At 52.8% G+C, this 15,934-nt stretch overlaps 1 protein-coding gene across 1 annotated transcript in view; it reads right to left on the bottom strand.

Annotated features, from left to right (window-relative positions):
- Window positions 1-15,638, bottom strand: part of RSPO4 (R-spondin 4) — a 32,699-nt gene extending 17,061 nt beyond the window's left edge. Inside the window, exon 1 of the mRNA XM_028118839.1 lies at window positions 15,560-15,638. Within this exon, the coding sequence (XP_027974640.1) occupies window positions 15,560-15,638 (79 nt within the window). The remainder of the gene's footprint in view (window positions 1-15,559) is intronic.
- Between the last annotated feature and the right edge of the window lie 296 nt (window positions 15,639-15,934).

Genomic DNA, 15,934 nt, shown 5'->3' with positions numbered 1-15,934 from the left:
ACCCTGTCAGTGTTCAGGGACAGCCCCAGCCCCTCTCAGGCAGCACCCTGGGGACCAGGAGGCTCTGAGGGATGACAGAGTCGAGAATCCAGCTGGGCCTCCAGGCATGGGCTAGGCATCTTCATGGACCTGATTCTGGGTCTGGCCTCTTCCCACAGGCTCCCTTCCCCTCTCAAATCTTGGCAGAAGGGAGAGAGGCCCAGATGTGGACTCTTGTCTCAGATCTTTGGGCCTTAGGGCAAGTTCCTCCCTGTCTCTGAGCCTTAGTTTCTCCATCTGTCAAAACCCATTGCGTGTAAGGGTTCAATATTCATTTATCCATCCGTCCATCAGATGGCAATGTACCAGGCCCTTTTCTAGACTCCAGGAACATAAGGGTGAAAACAAGAAACAAAACAAGACAAACAAACAAAAAAAACCCCTCTCACTTGCTTTTATTTGATTTATCAGACAAAGTTAAAAGACAAATCACAGACCCGTTGAAACATTTTAGAAAGATGCACAATACGATTCTAGATTGGAAGGTAAATTTCCCAGGCTCTCTGTCTTTTTCAGCCCTCCTCCCAGTGCCATGCACAGTGCTGGGTATGCTGGGTGCTCTGGAAATGTGTGTTGGACGAATGAACGAACAGGACTTATCTCGCTGCTCCAAAACTGGTGACAAAGGGTGGAAACAGTCTCTGCGTCCTCCCTCCCCTGCCACCGTGTTCTAAAGAGAGCTGCCTCATGAGTATGAAATTGGGGCCTGATACCCGCTCCAGGGCTTAGTGAGGGGGGCCAACTATCTTGGGGGGGCAACCATCTCCTCCCCAGCCTGTGTAAGTGGATTTCTGAAGAGGATCCCAAAAAATTGTCCTGGAGTGGCTGGGGCAGGGCTGGACACTTCCCCATCTCCCTAAACCCAGCTGGGGTGGCAAGAGAAGCACTCATCGTTTAGAGGGGACCTGAAGACCACGGAAATAGCATTTCATCCCCTGATGGATACACATTTGCTGACTCTCCCCATGTCTATTAGGGAGAAGGGGGAACGAGTGAGAGCTGCCAAAGGGGCCAGAGCAGGCCTGGGGAAGCCCGCACTGACGCCATTTGGCCAATTCTCTGCCAAAGGGACTGAAGAAGGCAGCTGATCTTGATCCAAGCTGCAGATTCCCAACTCAAAGAGGCAAGAGGCTGTGGGGGCTCCAAGGGGTGGAGAGGGAGCTAGGAAGATAGGAAGAAGTAGAGCCCATGCTCCTTCCCCGATAAATCACACCCCTGCCGCAGTGACCCCACCTGCGGGGTTGGGGAGCGTGAAGGGAGGCATAGGAACGTTTAGACCTGACCCGTTGCCCTCCTGCTCACTGGTGATGGGGTCCCGAGTTTATTCAGTGCTGAGTGTTGTGAGGCCACAGCAGCACCAGAGAAGTAAGAGGCCACTGTCCCTGTCCCCATCCCTCTTTCTGCTCCCCAACATGCGGGGGGGGGGGGGGAAGAGGGAGAAAGCATGATGCATCTCTCCACAGGGCAGAGAATGGAGTCAGGAGCCAGGTCAGGGAAGAAGAGAGCTTGGAATTAGACCTTTGTGTTTAAAATTTAGCACTGGGCTGGGCTTTTTAAAACCAGAAAGCTTGGAGATCTGTCCAAATAATTAAGGACTGGGTTTTAGAGATAAAACAGAGAATAAGAGAGAGGGAGAAAAAAAAAAAGCACATGTCACGTTTGCAACCCTCTACTACATGTTCAGTCTGATCATTAAGCCACTTACACACAAAGTAGGCCAAAGATTGTCATTCTTAATATACAAAGAGCTCCTAGATATCAATAAGAAAAACAGGAATAACCCAAGGTGGGAAAATGGGCAAAGATATTACAAGTAGAAAAAAGAAGAAGACAAATGGGCCAGAAACCACATGAAGAGCTGTCCCACCTCACTAATCATTTTCAAAACGAAGATTAAAACAAGAAGGAAAAACTACTTGTGACCTATGGGATATGGAAACTGTGTAAGGCTGAACTCATCCAGACCTCCCTTTTGAGAAGGGAATTTGGGTGGTGTCTATTAAAGTTTAAAATCTGTAGGATAAGGGTAGTAATGTCATTTTAGAGATGGTGCCCTGATGCCCAGAGAGAGAGGGGCACCTGTTTGGAGCCCCCCAGTTGGTCACCAGAGGACAGGGCTGGAACCCTGGTAACTGGATAGGTGCCTTTAGCGCTTTATCTCTAGCCAGTTGATCCTCTCCCTCTGGCCTTATGTATAATCTGGCCCCTGGCACCTGACTTGGGAGGCTAGGCCTGCTCTGCCCCCCACTGCCCTGGGGCTGAGGATGGCTGGGGCCTTGCTGTTGCAGGTGACACCCCTTCCCCACTATATATGAGGTTCCCCATCCGTCCTGCTCAGTGGTGAGGTGCACAGGATGGAGGTAGGAACCCAAGATTTGGAATCAGACAAACCTGCTCTCAAATTCCAGCTCCACACTTACTCGCTGGGACCATTATTTAACCTCAGTTTGCTCACTTGTAAAATGGAGACAATCATCCACTCACTGGGAAGCTTGTTCCTTCCTATCAGAGGCCTCTCTGTGCCAGGCATTGTTCTAGGCACTGGGAACGCATCAGGGAACAAGAGGGTCCTTCCCCTCATGAAGTCTGCTGCCTGAAGGAGAGAGCGATTATCTGCGGTAGTGACAGGGAGTGAATGAAAGTTAAGAGAGTGATGGGAGGAGGGTCTCCTCCAAGAATGGCCTCACTGAGACATAGAGGAGAAGTATTCTTGGCATTAGGGACCAGCAAGCACGGAGGCCCAGAGGCTGGAAAGAGCTTGTTATGGAAGAGGGCAGTGGCGGGGCGGGGCGGGGTGGGAGGTTAGCTGTGGCAGGTGAGGTCAGAAGGGCGGACGGGCCAGCCGGGGGGGGGGGGGGGGGGGGGCTCGGAAGCGGTTTGCATGGTGCTGGATCTTCCTAGAAGCAGATGAGGGTCTGCCTGTGCTCCAGCGGTGCTGAGCGGGAGGGGGCAGGGGCAGGAGTGGGAGCCGGCTGGGGTGAGGCTGGCGGTTGTCCGGGCGGTCCGGACGAGGCTAGCGGCTGTGGAAGCAGGCAGGGGGGACAGACACGCTCTGTGTGTGGGCTATCGCAAGGTACGTGGCCCAGGCCTGGTGTGGCGCGTGGTTGGTGCTTACTGATCCGTTACCCAGCCTCAGATCTAAGGAGACCTAATCTGAGAATCCCAGGGCTGCGTCTAGCCCACAGTCTCCTCCGTAAATGCCCAAATCGCTTCCACTTCCCCTTGCCATCACTTCCGGTTAGGCCTCCTTGCGCTACTCTTGACTGCTACAGGCCGCCAGGACCAGGTCCCTGTCCTGGGTCCCCTCTGGCTGTGAGGCAGCCTCGCTGCTCAGTTGTGCTCCCTACCTCTGTTGCACAGGCACCACCCTCCAGATGCCGTGAACCCTGAGGCCCCGACAGGGTGGCTTCCTGAGTCAGGCTCCAAGTTGAGATTAGGTGGTGAGTCACAGTGACACCTGCCGGGGCCAGGCCCCCAGACCAGCTGCCCAGCAGCAGGAAATGGGGAGGGGGGAGGCAGCTCCGGGCAGGTGGGAGCCCAGGCCACACACCCGTGCGTTTGGATCCCAGCTTTGCCACCTTGACCCACAAAGGCCCTTCGACCTCTCTGAGCCTCAGTGTCTCATCTGCAAAATAGAATGATGCCATCCAAGGTGGCCTGGAGGGTAAAGGGGGGTAATAACCCGCAGAGCACCTGGCCATGTGCCCGGTGTATGTGCCAAAAGCACTCACCAAACGGGAGCCAGACGTAGCCTTATGCTTTGCTCTGGGTTTAGCTAACCAATTCCTGGCACAGTGAAAAGGAGCTCTTTGGAGCCCCAGGCTGTGTTCCAACCCAGATTCTGTCAGGGCTGTAGGAACCTGGGTAACTGACTTCCCCATCTGGGTCCTCCTTTCCCCTTCTGTAAAATGGGTACCAATCTCCAAGTTTGTAATGAACACAAAGCATCTGGCCCATAGTGGGTACTCGATCAATGGTATGACGCCAGGGGGGAGGGACTGAATGGAAGAAGGGGAAACAGGCACAGCATGAGGTGGGGGTAGCCAGAACCCAGGGAAATGGGGACATTGATGATCTTGGCTCTAACCCCCTCCTGGCCCTGAGGCACTGTCTCCGCCAAGCTGAAACCCAGGCAGTCAGACCATCGGGGCTTGCACAGGCCTGAAAATTTAACATTCACTGTCAGTGGGCCTCAGTTTCCTTATCTGCAAAATGGAACCATCCTTCTTGCCCAGTTAAAACCAGGACAGAGGTTTGGAGCCAAGATGGGCAGCGTGGAGCCAGAGATGCTGGTCACTGTGAGCTCTGGCAGGTCCTCGAAGGGACCAGGACTGCGAGTGGGCACAGCCCGGCTAATGCTGGCTGAGCCTCTGCAGCTTGCAGGAACCCGTGTCACCCCAGTCCTTGTGCTAGATCGTTTCACACACACCACAGTTCTACAAGGCTGGGGTTACACATTTCCCATTTTCACGGAGGAGAAAACTGAGGCCCAGGGAGATGAAGTGGTCGACCCATGAACTCACAGCCAGGAGTCAGGTGGATGCAAACCTGAGTCCAAGCTCCGAACTGCGGGGGCTCCCACCTCCCGCATGGCTGCGGACTCCTGCCCCGTGGCCCTCCAAAAGCAGAGGAAAGCCCTTGAAAGCCATATGTCTCTCAGGGCCCAAGGTCAACCCAAGGGGGCCCTGAGCTGTTTGTGAGGACAGATGAGAGGAGGACTGACTCCAGGCAGAAGAGCGGACCTTCAGTGAAGTCAGCTGTGCACACAGATGTCCCGAGTGCTCGTATTCTTTCTTCTTTTGGTGGTGGTGGGGGGGTAGGGGGTGGATGGAGGAGAACGAGATAGATCCACAAACTGTGGCCCTTCCGCCAAAGCAGCCCTGGGAGCACGGCAGCCTCGGGTTGGGGCTCTCAGCCCACGGGGAGGACTCTGAGCCCCTCAGGATGCCCTGCAAGCCAACCTCACTGTCTCCAGGAGCAGGGGCTCCAGCTGCCGTCCCTCCTGCTTGTATGTTAAAACCCACTCTGACGGTGGGTCAGAGTGGGTGGGCCCATCACCTCCCCCAGTCCAGGGGCCCCAAGGGCAGGGTCGGTCCAGCTAACAGCATGTGCTGGCTGGAATGCAGGGACCAAGGGGACACGCAGGGACAAGGGTGAATGGAGAGGTACCACCTGCATTTGAGACTTCCAGAAACGTCCTTGGGAGGGGCTGAGGCCTGCTGTACCAGGACTGTCAGCCTTGTCAAGGAAGCTCGGCTCATGGGAAGGGGGTTCCGCTGGAGGGACGGAGAACCAGAGGCTCACACCCTTCTAATGAGACCTTCTTATAAGGACACTTTCTTTCTTTCTTTTTTAAAGATTTTATTTTTAAGTCATCTCTACACCTAATGTAGGGTTCAAACTCACAACCCCAAGATCAAAAATTGCACACTCCACCAACCAAGCCCTCCAGGCACTCCTTATAAGAACATTTCCTAAGATCAAAAAGCCAAGACCATAAGGCAGAAGGAAATCCCCTCCCCCAAAAAGCTCATATGGGATTTGACCACATGAACAGTACCCTAAGTAGTGATTTCTATTCTCCAAAGGACATACAGAGTTAGCGGATGGGTGTCAGACTGAAGGAAGATATTTTCAATGTCAAAACCAACAGGGGGTCAGTATGCAGGTAACACAAGGAAGTCCTATAAATTGACAAGAAAAATTCAGGAAATGCAATAAAAAAGTGGACAAAATAAAAATAAAATATAATAAAATTTGAAAAAAATAAATGAAAATAAGGGGAAAGAAAATCAAATAAAAATAAAATTGACAAAATATAAAATAAGTAGCATTTTAAAGCTAAAACAATAAAATAAAAATAATTTAGAAAAGCAAAAGGTAAGAGTAAAACTAAATATGCATTTATAATGTAAACTTAAATGCATTAAAATTTTTAATTACAAGTCAACATTAAACTACTAATAATGAAAACTTTAAAAATAAAATTTAAAGACTTACATAAAATAAAAAAAGAACGAATTTTAAATAAGTGAAACAAATTTAAGAATAAAAAGAGGTTGGCAATTCGTAACAATTTAAAAAAGAAAGAAAGGAAAATAAAATACAAAATAAGAGCAGGATTTTGCACGACGGGTGCTGATAATGTGCTATGAATTAAGGAGGCTGATTGACTCAAATGCCTGCCAGAAGCGGGGCAGGGGGGAGGAGGAAGGGAAAGCATGTCCAAAAGACAGCATCTGACTGGGTTTTTCCAGCCTGCTGTGGGCAGAGGGTAGGACGTCAGGCCCCACGACGGCCTCATCCACAAATAGCTGTCACATCATTTATACATTTATAATGCGCCAGCACCACGCACACATACCACACACATCTTTCCATCCTCACTGCTGTCCTCTGAGGTCCGGTTTCATAGAGGAGTGAACAGAGGCTCAGAGAGAGAGTAATCATGTGCCACAGTCTACCCTCTGAACGTGGGCTCCTTAGAGTAACCTTCTTTTGACAAGTTAGGTCTCCTGAGGACTTCCAAACGCAGGCAGGGACATGTCTGTCATCAGGCTAGAATGTTCTGGATGCTAGAAAGAGCCAATCTCCCATGGCACATGACAGCTACCTCCATTAATTGAACACCTACTATCTCTCAGGTAGGTTACATGCATAATCTTGATCCTCAAGACAACCATATGATGTAGATGCTATGATTGTCCCCATGGTACTGACAGACGACACTGAGATTCAGCAGTGGAATATTTGCAGCCAAGCATGGCAGTAGCAGAGGTGGGAGCTGAGCCTACGCATCTCACAGCCCAAATCCCACCCTCCCCGCCTGGCGCCGGAACTCTTGAGAGCAGCCCCTATTTGCTAGAAATGTCCTATTTTGCAAGTTAGCCAATGGAGGAACAGAAAGGAGAGATAACCTGCCCAAGGTCACTCAGCTGGTGAGTGGCAGAGCCCACGGCCTTCGTGACAGCCTGCTGACCTCCCACTGCTCATCTGGGACTTGCTAGAGACAGCCGTGCCCACTTGCCAACACCAGGGCAGGCTCTGGAAGGGCAGCCGTGACATTCCTTCTCTGCGAGTCTCCACCCCTGCGGATGTGGGCACCGCTGTCGGGCTTCAGGGAAAGTGGAGGCTTCTGGCAAAAGGGAGTGGTTTTCTCCATGTGGTCTGCGTCCCCCAGGCTTGGGAATGCCTTTCTTTTGAGCTGGTGAAACAGAACCCCCACCACAATGGCGCACTGGAGCCCCCACCGTGGACCGCAGAGCAGGGGCCCTATGAATCACGTGGCATGACTCCAAGAAATCATCCCAGGGCAGGCGGTGGTGGCCCAGCCTGAGGCAGCCGTGCCTGAGAGGAGTGCCTCACCCATCCGCGATGGGAACCAGACCATTCACTGTGGGACCTGGAGGGATCCCCGAGGTTGGGGCTGAAGGCATGCGTCCGAATAGCACTGCCTGCTGCACAGGCCCATGGAGACCCGGAGGCATATCCCAACTTCCCCCCGTCCCGGCTCTGCGCCCTTGGCAAGTCAACTGCCCTCTCTGAGCTTGGAGGGCCTCCTCTGTAGAATAACAGGATCACACCACCTCCTGGGCTACTCTGCGGCTGAATTGGGAGAAGGCCTGACGGTGTGGTTATGCACCCCAGCTTTGGAATTATTGTCTGGGTTTAAATCCTGGCTTTGCCAAACTTACTCTGCCAAGCTATTGGGCTGAAGCACATGAAATTGCTAATATTGGGCTATTTTTCTGACCTATAAAAATGGCAATTTCATATACTTTCAACTAATGTCCCTTTCTCTTAAATCAGTTTCCTCCTCTGTAGAATATGGATAATAGTCCTCACAGCAACCTATGAGGATTAAATAAGGCTGGGAGGCAACTGAGCTCAGTAGAGCTCGGGCTCTGGGACCAGGCAGGATTTGAACCTTGGCTGTGTGACCTTGGGTAAGTTACTTAACCTCTCTGTGCCTCAGTCTTCTCATCTGTAGAACAGGGATACTAGGTTTATTAAGAACATTTAACCAGTTCATATGTATAAAGCACTTAGAACAGTGCCTGATGTTGTTACATAAGATAAAATAACACAGGTAACAGCATCTGGCATAGAGTAAACGTTCAACTGTAAAACCAAATCAAAAACAGACTTTTAAAAACCTTTGATGCCAGGAAAAGTTAAGTATTTTTAAAGACAAAAATGTATGTTTTTAGGAACATACATGTGTGTGGAAATGGAGGTGAGGAACACGCTCCTGGGTATCCACCGCGCCTGGGGCCTTCTGTGTCGGCCAGGGTCCACAGCCCGTGGTTCTAAGGGAAGGACTGGCCTCGTGGCCGTGATGGCTCTGAGTCTGGCCCAGGCCTCAGCCTGCTCCCTCTCTTGGAAGCACACAGCCAAGCCACGGAGCCTGTGGGCCACACAGGTCATTCCAGGGGCCCATTCGAGGCTCCCAAGCCTGGGCTGGTCTCTTGTTCTTAAGAAACTTCTGGCAGCTATGGATGCCCTCTTTGTCAAATGTCATCCCCCTTGTCTGACATTTATCCTAGACCTGGGACGGAGGCACAGCAGACCCAGCGCAGCTGAGTCATCCAGGGAAACTGAGGCTCTCAAGGGCCCAACACCAGGACTTTTAGGCTCTGGAGCCAGCTACCTTCCTCTACCTCTCCAAAGTGGCCCTCCCTTGCTCCCCAGTCTTGGCTGCACCCTCGCTTCCACCCATTGCCCGGTGCCGGGGGGCTGAGGTCCTGCCCTGCTTGAGCCTCCCTTTGAGCAAGCTTTGGTCTCAAAGGTCTCAACTGGCCTTTTCAGCCCTGCATTCCATTATTCTATAAAAAAGGAAAGCGGAACCCTTCCGCAAACTGTAAAGAGCTGTGTAAACCAGAGGGCAGTTCATGGCATTGGATGGGTTTTCCAGAGAAGTCTCTGGTAGGCAGGATTTCCTCCTGTGGGTCTGGAACCTGGAAGACCCAGGCCACACAACCATTTCCTCTGTGACCTGGAACAAAACAGGTCCCCTCTCTGAACCAACCTTCCTCTTCTGGAAGGGCAGAGGGAGGACCCATGTCCACCAGGCAGGATCAGTGCAAAAGGCCCACACGATGTCTTGCGCCCATCGGCTGCTCAGGGGTGTCTGATGCAGGAGGATATTAAGGCCTCTGACTGATCACTCCACCTTCTGGGGCTAAAAGCCCCATGCCTTGGGAAGGACGTGGCCACCAGACTCAGGGCCACCAAAAATAGGCAGACGACTTGCAAAATGTGCCAGGGGCGGTCGCTGCTCATTGAGGCAACATGGTGTAGCACGTGGAGCTCTGCAGCCAGACTCCCTGGGTTCTCATGCCTCCTGCTCTGGGGCTCACAGGGCCTCAGTCTCCCCATCTGCGGTACAGGGACCCTCCTACGACCTGTCTCTGAGAGATTTATGAGGACGTTATTGGGCTCAGCTGATCCAGCAGCCTCCACACTTCCTTGACAGAGGTAAAAATTCCAGTTTTATATCACTTCACACACAGCATGCAGAATACACACATCAGTACAAACACACACACTCTCACACATCCCCATCTATGCACACACAAGGGCATGCACACTCACTTACTCATACACACACTCACATATATGTGTAAATGGAAACACATTTCTCAAAATAATGTTTAATCTTAAGACTTGCAATACATTCTGATATTTTCTAAAAAGGAGGTTAGCTAATTCTAGGCTGTGGGCCAAATCCGGCCCTTGGCCTTGTTGTATGGCCTACGAACTGAGAAGGGTTTACAACAGCAGCAAAGAAGAATACAGGACAGGTCATATGTGGCCCACAAAGCTGAAAATATCTACTATCTGGCCCTCTACAAAAAAAGTTTCCTGACCCCCGCCCCCCCCCCCGTTTTATTCTATCCTATACTGTCGTGTTCTGTTCCATTGCACTGTATTCCACTTCATTCAAAATTGCCGTACTTGCTAAGTTTAGTTCCCCGATCCGTTGATGGGTTGCAAACCTCAGTTTGAAAACTTTGCATTCATACAAGCGTCAGTTTTTTTACTAGATGGAAAAGTGGATGAATAAACAGTGAACTGATAGACGGACACAGAGACACAGGAGAACAATACAGATAAGGTCACCTTTGCCAAGCAACGTCCCCTCGCTGAGCGTCAGATTGCTCAGTTGAGACCAGGAGCGCCCCTGACCTGCCACTGAGGGCTGTGTGGAGGGGCAGTGGGGTCCTGTCCACGTCAGTCTTTCTGATGGGTCTGTAACTGACATCTCAAGGAGACACTGAGCCCTTTGACAGGTGGGACAGTGGAGCGCATCTCTACCGTCCTTGTGAACACCTAGTCAGAGCCTGGCCTAGAGGAGGGGCTCAACGCATATTTCTTTGGGATAAAGGTGACATGCAAGTGGCATCCAAGGCCCCTCTGTGACTGGACTCTCACCCTGTCTTGCAATCGGACCTCTACTTCCTCTGGCCACGCAGCCCTTTCCACCTGACCAGACCCTCCCTTCCTCCTGCTGGAGTCCCCCATCCCCGTCCCTGCTACCACCTTGCCTGACAAAATCCCTGTGATAAGGCTCCTCTCAGATGCCTCCACCTTGCAGCCCCTGGCAAGTCATCAACAGGACCCATGTGTATTTCTATGCACAGGCTTTGAAGCCTCCAAAATGCTGGGTCCATGTCCCCAAAGTTGGGAGTTCCTGGCCAGGTCACTCGCCCTTTCTGAGCCTCAGTTCCCTTGTCTGAAAAATGGGTGTCCACCAGGCAGCGTCAGAGTGAGGATTCCCACTGTGCAGAGCTCCTGGCACATGGCCAGCCCTCATTAAGTGGCCTCAAGGCTCTCCTTTGGTGACTGGGCGGGGGCTGGGTGGCTTCCATCCCTGGAGAGGGAGGTGGGTTCCCCCAAGGGTGGGGGCATGTGAGGTGAAGCAGCATCTCCTTTGAGCCCAAGCTTGGTTCCAGAACTGCCCACAGAGGGAGAAGGCATGGGAGCAGAGACAAGTTTATTGAGTACTTACTGTGCACCAAACATACTGCTTTCCTTTTCTCAACCAGCCATATTTTATGAAGAAACCCAGACCCAAAGGGGCCAAAATACCTTGCCTAAGGTAGCATTCTACTGGCACATGATGCCTTTCCTGGGCCCCCCAGGTGCAGTTAAACCCCTCACTCCATCCTCTAGCAGTTGGTTTTCCTTCCAGAGCTGCCCCTGACATGCATCTTGACCTGGTGCCACCCGGAGGCCAGCACTGAGGGGGATGCACCTTGTTCTGGGCCCACCCGGCCCTGGCCCAGCCCTGCAGACAAGAAACCTGGGTCCTTCCCCATCTCTGCCACTGCCTTGGGCACCTGCTTGCTGGGGCTCAGCTTCCCCGCTACAGGCAGGGGACAGTGCTGCCTGCCCGGCGGTTACAGAGAATGATCACACTCACCCCACCCAAGGGAGGCGCCGTTCATTGAGCAGATGAAGAATGAAGAGGCTCACCGAGGGGATAGGGCAGAAGTCCGGTTCAACCCACACGAAACCCCCCAGTCCAGAGAGCACCCCAGCCTGCTGTAAAATGGGAGAGAGAAGTGGTAGAATCTTTATAAAGCACCTACTCTATGCTTCCAGACACCTTCCCTCCGGGACTGTGGTGAATCTTCCCAACTATCAGAGGGGTAGATAAAACTGTTCCCATTTCACAGACGTGGAACCACAGACTGGAGAAGGCATGTGGCCTGCCCAAGGTCACACACCTAGGGCAGGAGAGGGTTCAGGATTTGAATCCAGGGCTATCTGAATTCCAGAGCTGAACTCCCCGAATTTCCTCTGTCCCTTGCTGCCTCGGGTCTAGAAGGATCTGAAATCACCACGTGAATGTGGGGGGACTCTTGCCTCCACCAGGGCCCCTCTCCAGCCTTGAACGTCAGGGAAGTCCGTCACAGCCTGTCTTCTCCTCATCGCCTAAATGAAGCTCCATATCAGGGGTTGGGGGTTGCAGACCAGAGCTCCCTCACACTCCCTGCCTGTCCCTTTGCCAGGACACCCCAGCATGTCTCAAGAGAAATGTTTCCATCTGGTTCTGATTCATTTACACTTAATTAATCAACATGTTTTGTAAGAGACAGTTGAGATCCAAGAATCTTTCTCAAGCTTTTTCTTTCATTCTTTCTTGTCTTAGAAACAGAAAAATTGAAAAAAAAAAAGAAAGAAAGAAACAGAAAAATTGAAAGAAAAAAAAAAGAAACAGAAAAATTGGGTTTCATCAGAAAACAGTGACGCCAGAGCTTGAGGAAGCATGGGTCTGCGGATGCCAGGCCCTGAGGGGGACAGCTCAGCCTGGGCAGCTGCTAGGCCTTGCAGAGCAGGCCGAAGACTGAGGCCCGGGACTCGGGCATGGAGGGGAGGCTGGGGAAATCAGGGAAGGGCATCCCTCCACCCTGGTAGCTGCTCGAGAGCAGGCCCCGGGTCTGTGCACCTTGGCATCTCCAAGTTTCCCAGCACAAAGCCTGGCACAGAGGATGCCCTGTAGCTGTTGTTGAATGAACAAGTGAAGAGATGGATACATGGAGCACGGCCAGGGCTCAGGTGCCTTCAGGACACATTCTCCTTCTACAGTGACAGCAAAATGTCAAAGCTGGTAAGACCCTCAGGGATGTCGTGTGGAGTTTCCCAAGCAGCCGTCTCATGAAAAATGGCCCTCTGCTGCATAATTAGTTTGGGAAAGGTCCTGCTCTCTAGCCCCACCGCTTCACCATGAATGCTCTGATAAGTCCTGCAGTCAAGAAATCTGCCAAACCGAGCATTTCCCAAACCTATTTGGCCAGGATGCCTATGACCACTTTGCAGACTATGCTACAGGAAGGGGTTTCCTACCCCTCCACCCCCACCCCGGGGCCAATGGGGAAACTGAGCCTGTTGGCAGGAGCTGAGGAGTCCACTCACCTGAAGTCACACAGTACAAAGGGGCCTGGGGTGGGACTGAAATCCAAGACTCTCTCCATTGCACCTGACTGATAAGTGGAGCTATAAGCTTCTCCAGAGACACTGGATGGGCATGTTTACGTCCCATAAACAAGGCATCAACTACGGTGGGGAGGGGTGCCGAGAGCCCCCTTGCCAAACTGGGGCAGCATTGGGAGCAGCCATGCCCAAGCTCCTCACCGAGCAACTGGGGATGGCGAAAGGGATTAGAAGTTTTCTTTTTCTTTAATCTTTGTGTGTGTGTGTGTGTGTGTGTGTGTGTGTGTGTGTGTGTGTGTGTGTCTTTTTAGAACTGTGAAGCATCTTTTTTTTTTTTTTAATTTTTTTATTTATTCATTTGCGAGAGAGACAGAGAGAGAACAAGCAGGGAGAGGGAGAAGCAGACTCCCCACTGAGCAAGGAGCCTGATGCGGGACTCGATCCCAGGACCCTGGGGTCATGACCTGAGCCGAAGGCAGAGGCCTAACCATCTGAGCCACCCAGGTGCCCTGTGAAGCATCTTAAAGATCTCCTCAACCAGCTCCTCTTCAGATGGGGAACAGAGACTCTGGGAAGGGAAAGCCAACACAGCTCAGGAGCCATCCTGACAGATGGAGTGGGATTCCAGCCTGCCTTGCTACTCACCTGCTGTGCAACTTTGGACAAATCAGTTTCCCTCTCTGAATCCTCATCCAGATCATAAGCAGCCCTCCCCCCGCCCCCCGACAAGGCTGTTGTGAGTAGCCAGGGACACCATGCACAGGAAATGAAGACGACTGGTACGTACAAGTGCCCACTAGGAGACTATGTACTTGGCTACTCACTTAACAAACACACTAAATTCAGTCTTGCCCATATCTGCCTTGTGAGTTGGATACTTCAGATTATTATTCCTCTTGTTAAAGAGGAGTCAGTGAGGAGAAAGTTTTTATTTTTATTTCTTTGGTCTGTTTTAAAACTGAGAAAAATCTGGGTGCCTGGGTGGCTCAGTCGGTTAAGCGACTGCCTTCAGCTCAGGTCATGATCCCAGCGTCCTGGGATCGAGCCCCACATCGGGCTCCCTGCTCAGCGGGAAGCCTGCTTGCTTCTCCCTCTCCCACTCCCCCTGCTTGTGCTCCCTCTCTCGCTGTCTCTCTCTCTGTCAATTAAATAAATAAAATCTTAAAAAAATAATAAAAATAAATAAAACTGAGAAAAATCTTAGAGATGTTCTAAAAGAGCCTTAGATGGGTAAACCCAGGCGCAGAGAGGCAAAGTGACTTCCCCAAGGTCACTGAGCTGGTTACTGGGGAAGCTGACTCCAGAGACTATACACTCAGCCCCTGTACATGGGACATTCACAGAGGAGCATCCCCATGAAGTCCCAAGTTTGGACCCCAGGGGCCCAGCTCACCTGAAGCCCACCCACTGCTCAGGGGATTGGAGCCCTTTGGGCCAGTCACCCCCACCCAATCCCACCTCCGCATTCTCCCATAGCCCCTCTCGGCTTCCTGCTCCAGTCCAGGAGTGAGTGTGTCCATGCAGGGCTTTTCACTCAAATGGGACTAGAAGCTCCTAGAGGGCAGACTCTTTCTTATTCCCATGTAGCCTTGTTCAGACCTAACACCACAGCTGGAAAGAAAGAAGACACTGGGTCTTCTGCTGACCTGCTGGACAATTTAGCAAAGTTACCTAACCTGTCGAGCCTCGGCACCTGGCTTTATAAAATGGGATAAGTGCTGTTATGAGGATGCCGTGGGGATTCCCTTGGCATAGTGGCTGGCATTCCAAGGTTGGTTCTCAGACTGGTACCAGCTCAGGAGACTTGCTCGCCTGCTTGCCCTCCTCAGCCCCACGGGCTCTGCCGACCCCCACACTGCAGCGACAGCCTCAAACCCACTTCTTGAGGACATTCTGACTCTCACAGTGAGTGGCTGTGACATAGGACCCTGAGGGTGCAAGGGGCCCCTCTGCGCCCCGGGTCCATTTACAGTCTGAACCTTGCTTTACCTTCCGAGTGTTCCCAGGAGGTCCAGATGGAAAAACTGAGGGGCTCTGGGACTTCTTCCAGGTCATCTCAGAATAAATGGACGTGAATTCAGGTCTCAGGTCTCCCTGAATTCACAAAGCTCATGTCCTTGCCAGAGGGGGTCCACTAAGGAATACCGCCTTCCTGAAGGTGACGTGGTGAGTCACAGTCAATGATGGGGCTGAGACTGGGTCATCTGGACTCCCAGCCTGGGGCTGTGTATGTCTTCTTCCAGCTCAGCATGGACACTTGGCATGGCTTCTAAGTCACTAATTCTGTCCCCTAGTCCCAGTGTCCTCCGGCCTGGCACCTGGGGCTTCCTGTCTCTGCACAGAGCCACCCTCCTTCTCAGCAATGCTGCTACTATAGGGAGTGGGTCAGTGAGAGAGGCCTACCAGCCCCTTCCTTCCGTGGAGAGCCTCCTTGGCCAGCTTGCTAGACAGGTGCCCCCCAGGCCTCAGTCTCCCCGTCTGTAAAGTGGGCCTGATGGCTATCTGCAGGAGTTCCAGGGGCCAAACCCCTGTCTGCCCCGCTGTGCCTGCCCTGCCACCCAGCCCGCTGCCCCCCTCGTACCTTGCTTCTTCCTTCGGTTCAGGGGGAGCATGTCCACGGCGTGGGCGACGAGCAGCAAGAGGCAAAGTGGCGCCCGCATCTGGGCAGCCTGGTCGGCGCGGGCGCGCGGGGGTTCCCCGGGAGGCCCGATGGCTGCTCCGGGCGCACGGGCGCATCCGCGGGGCGCGGGCTCGGTCCGCCGCCAGGGACGCGCCGTCTGCGCAGGGGCCGGCCGCCAGGTCGAGTGAGGGCGTCGGCGGAGCGGGGACACTGCCCCGGCGGGGAGGAGCCCGGCGCGCGAGGCGGCGCGTTAACCCGCTCGGGCGGCGCGCGCGGCGGGGGGCGGGGGTCGCCCGGCGGGGGGCCCGGAGGTCTGTGGGTCCCGCAGTCCGCCGT

Source organism: Eumetopias jubatus, unplaced genomic scaffold (assembly GCF_037043125.1).
Source record: "Eumetopias jubatus isolate StellerSeaLion01/CBP00866 unplaced genomic scaffold, mEumJub1_p1.0 scaffold_9, whole genome shotgun sequence".
In the NCBI taxonomy this organism is placed as follows: Eukaryota; Metazoa; Chordata; class Mammalia; order Carnivora; family Otariidae; genus Eumetopias; species Eumetopias jubatus.
This window is presented reverse-complemented; position numbering and strand designations above follow the sequence as displayed.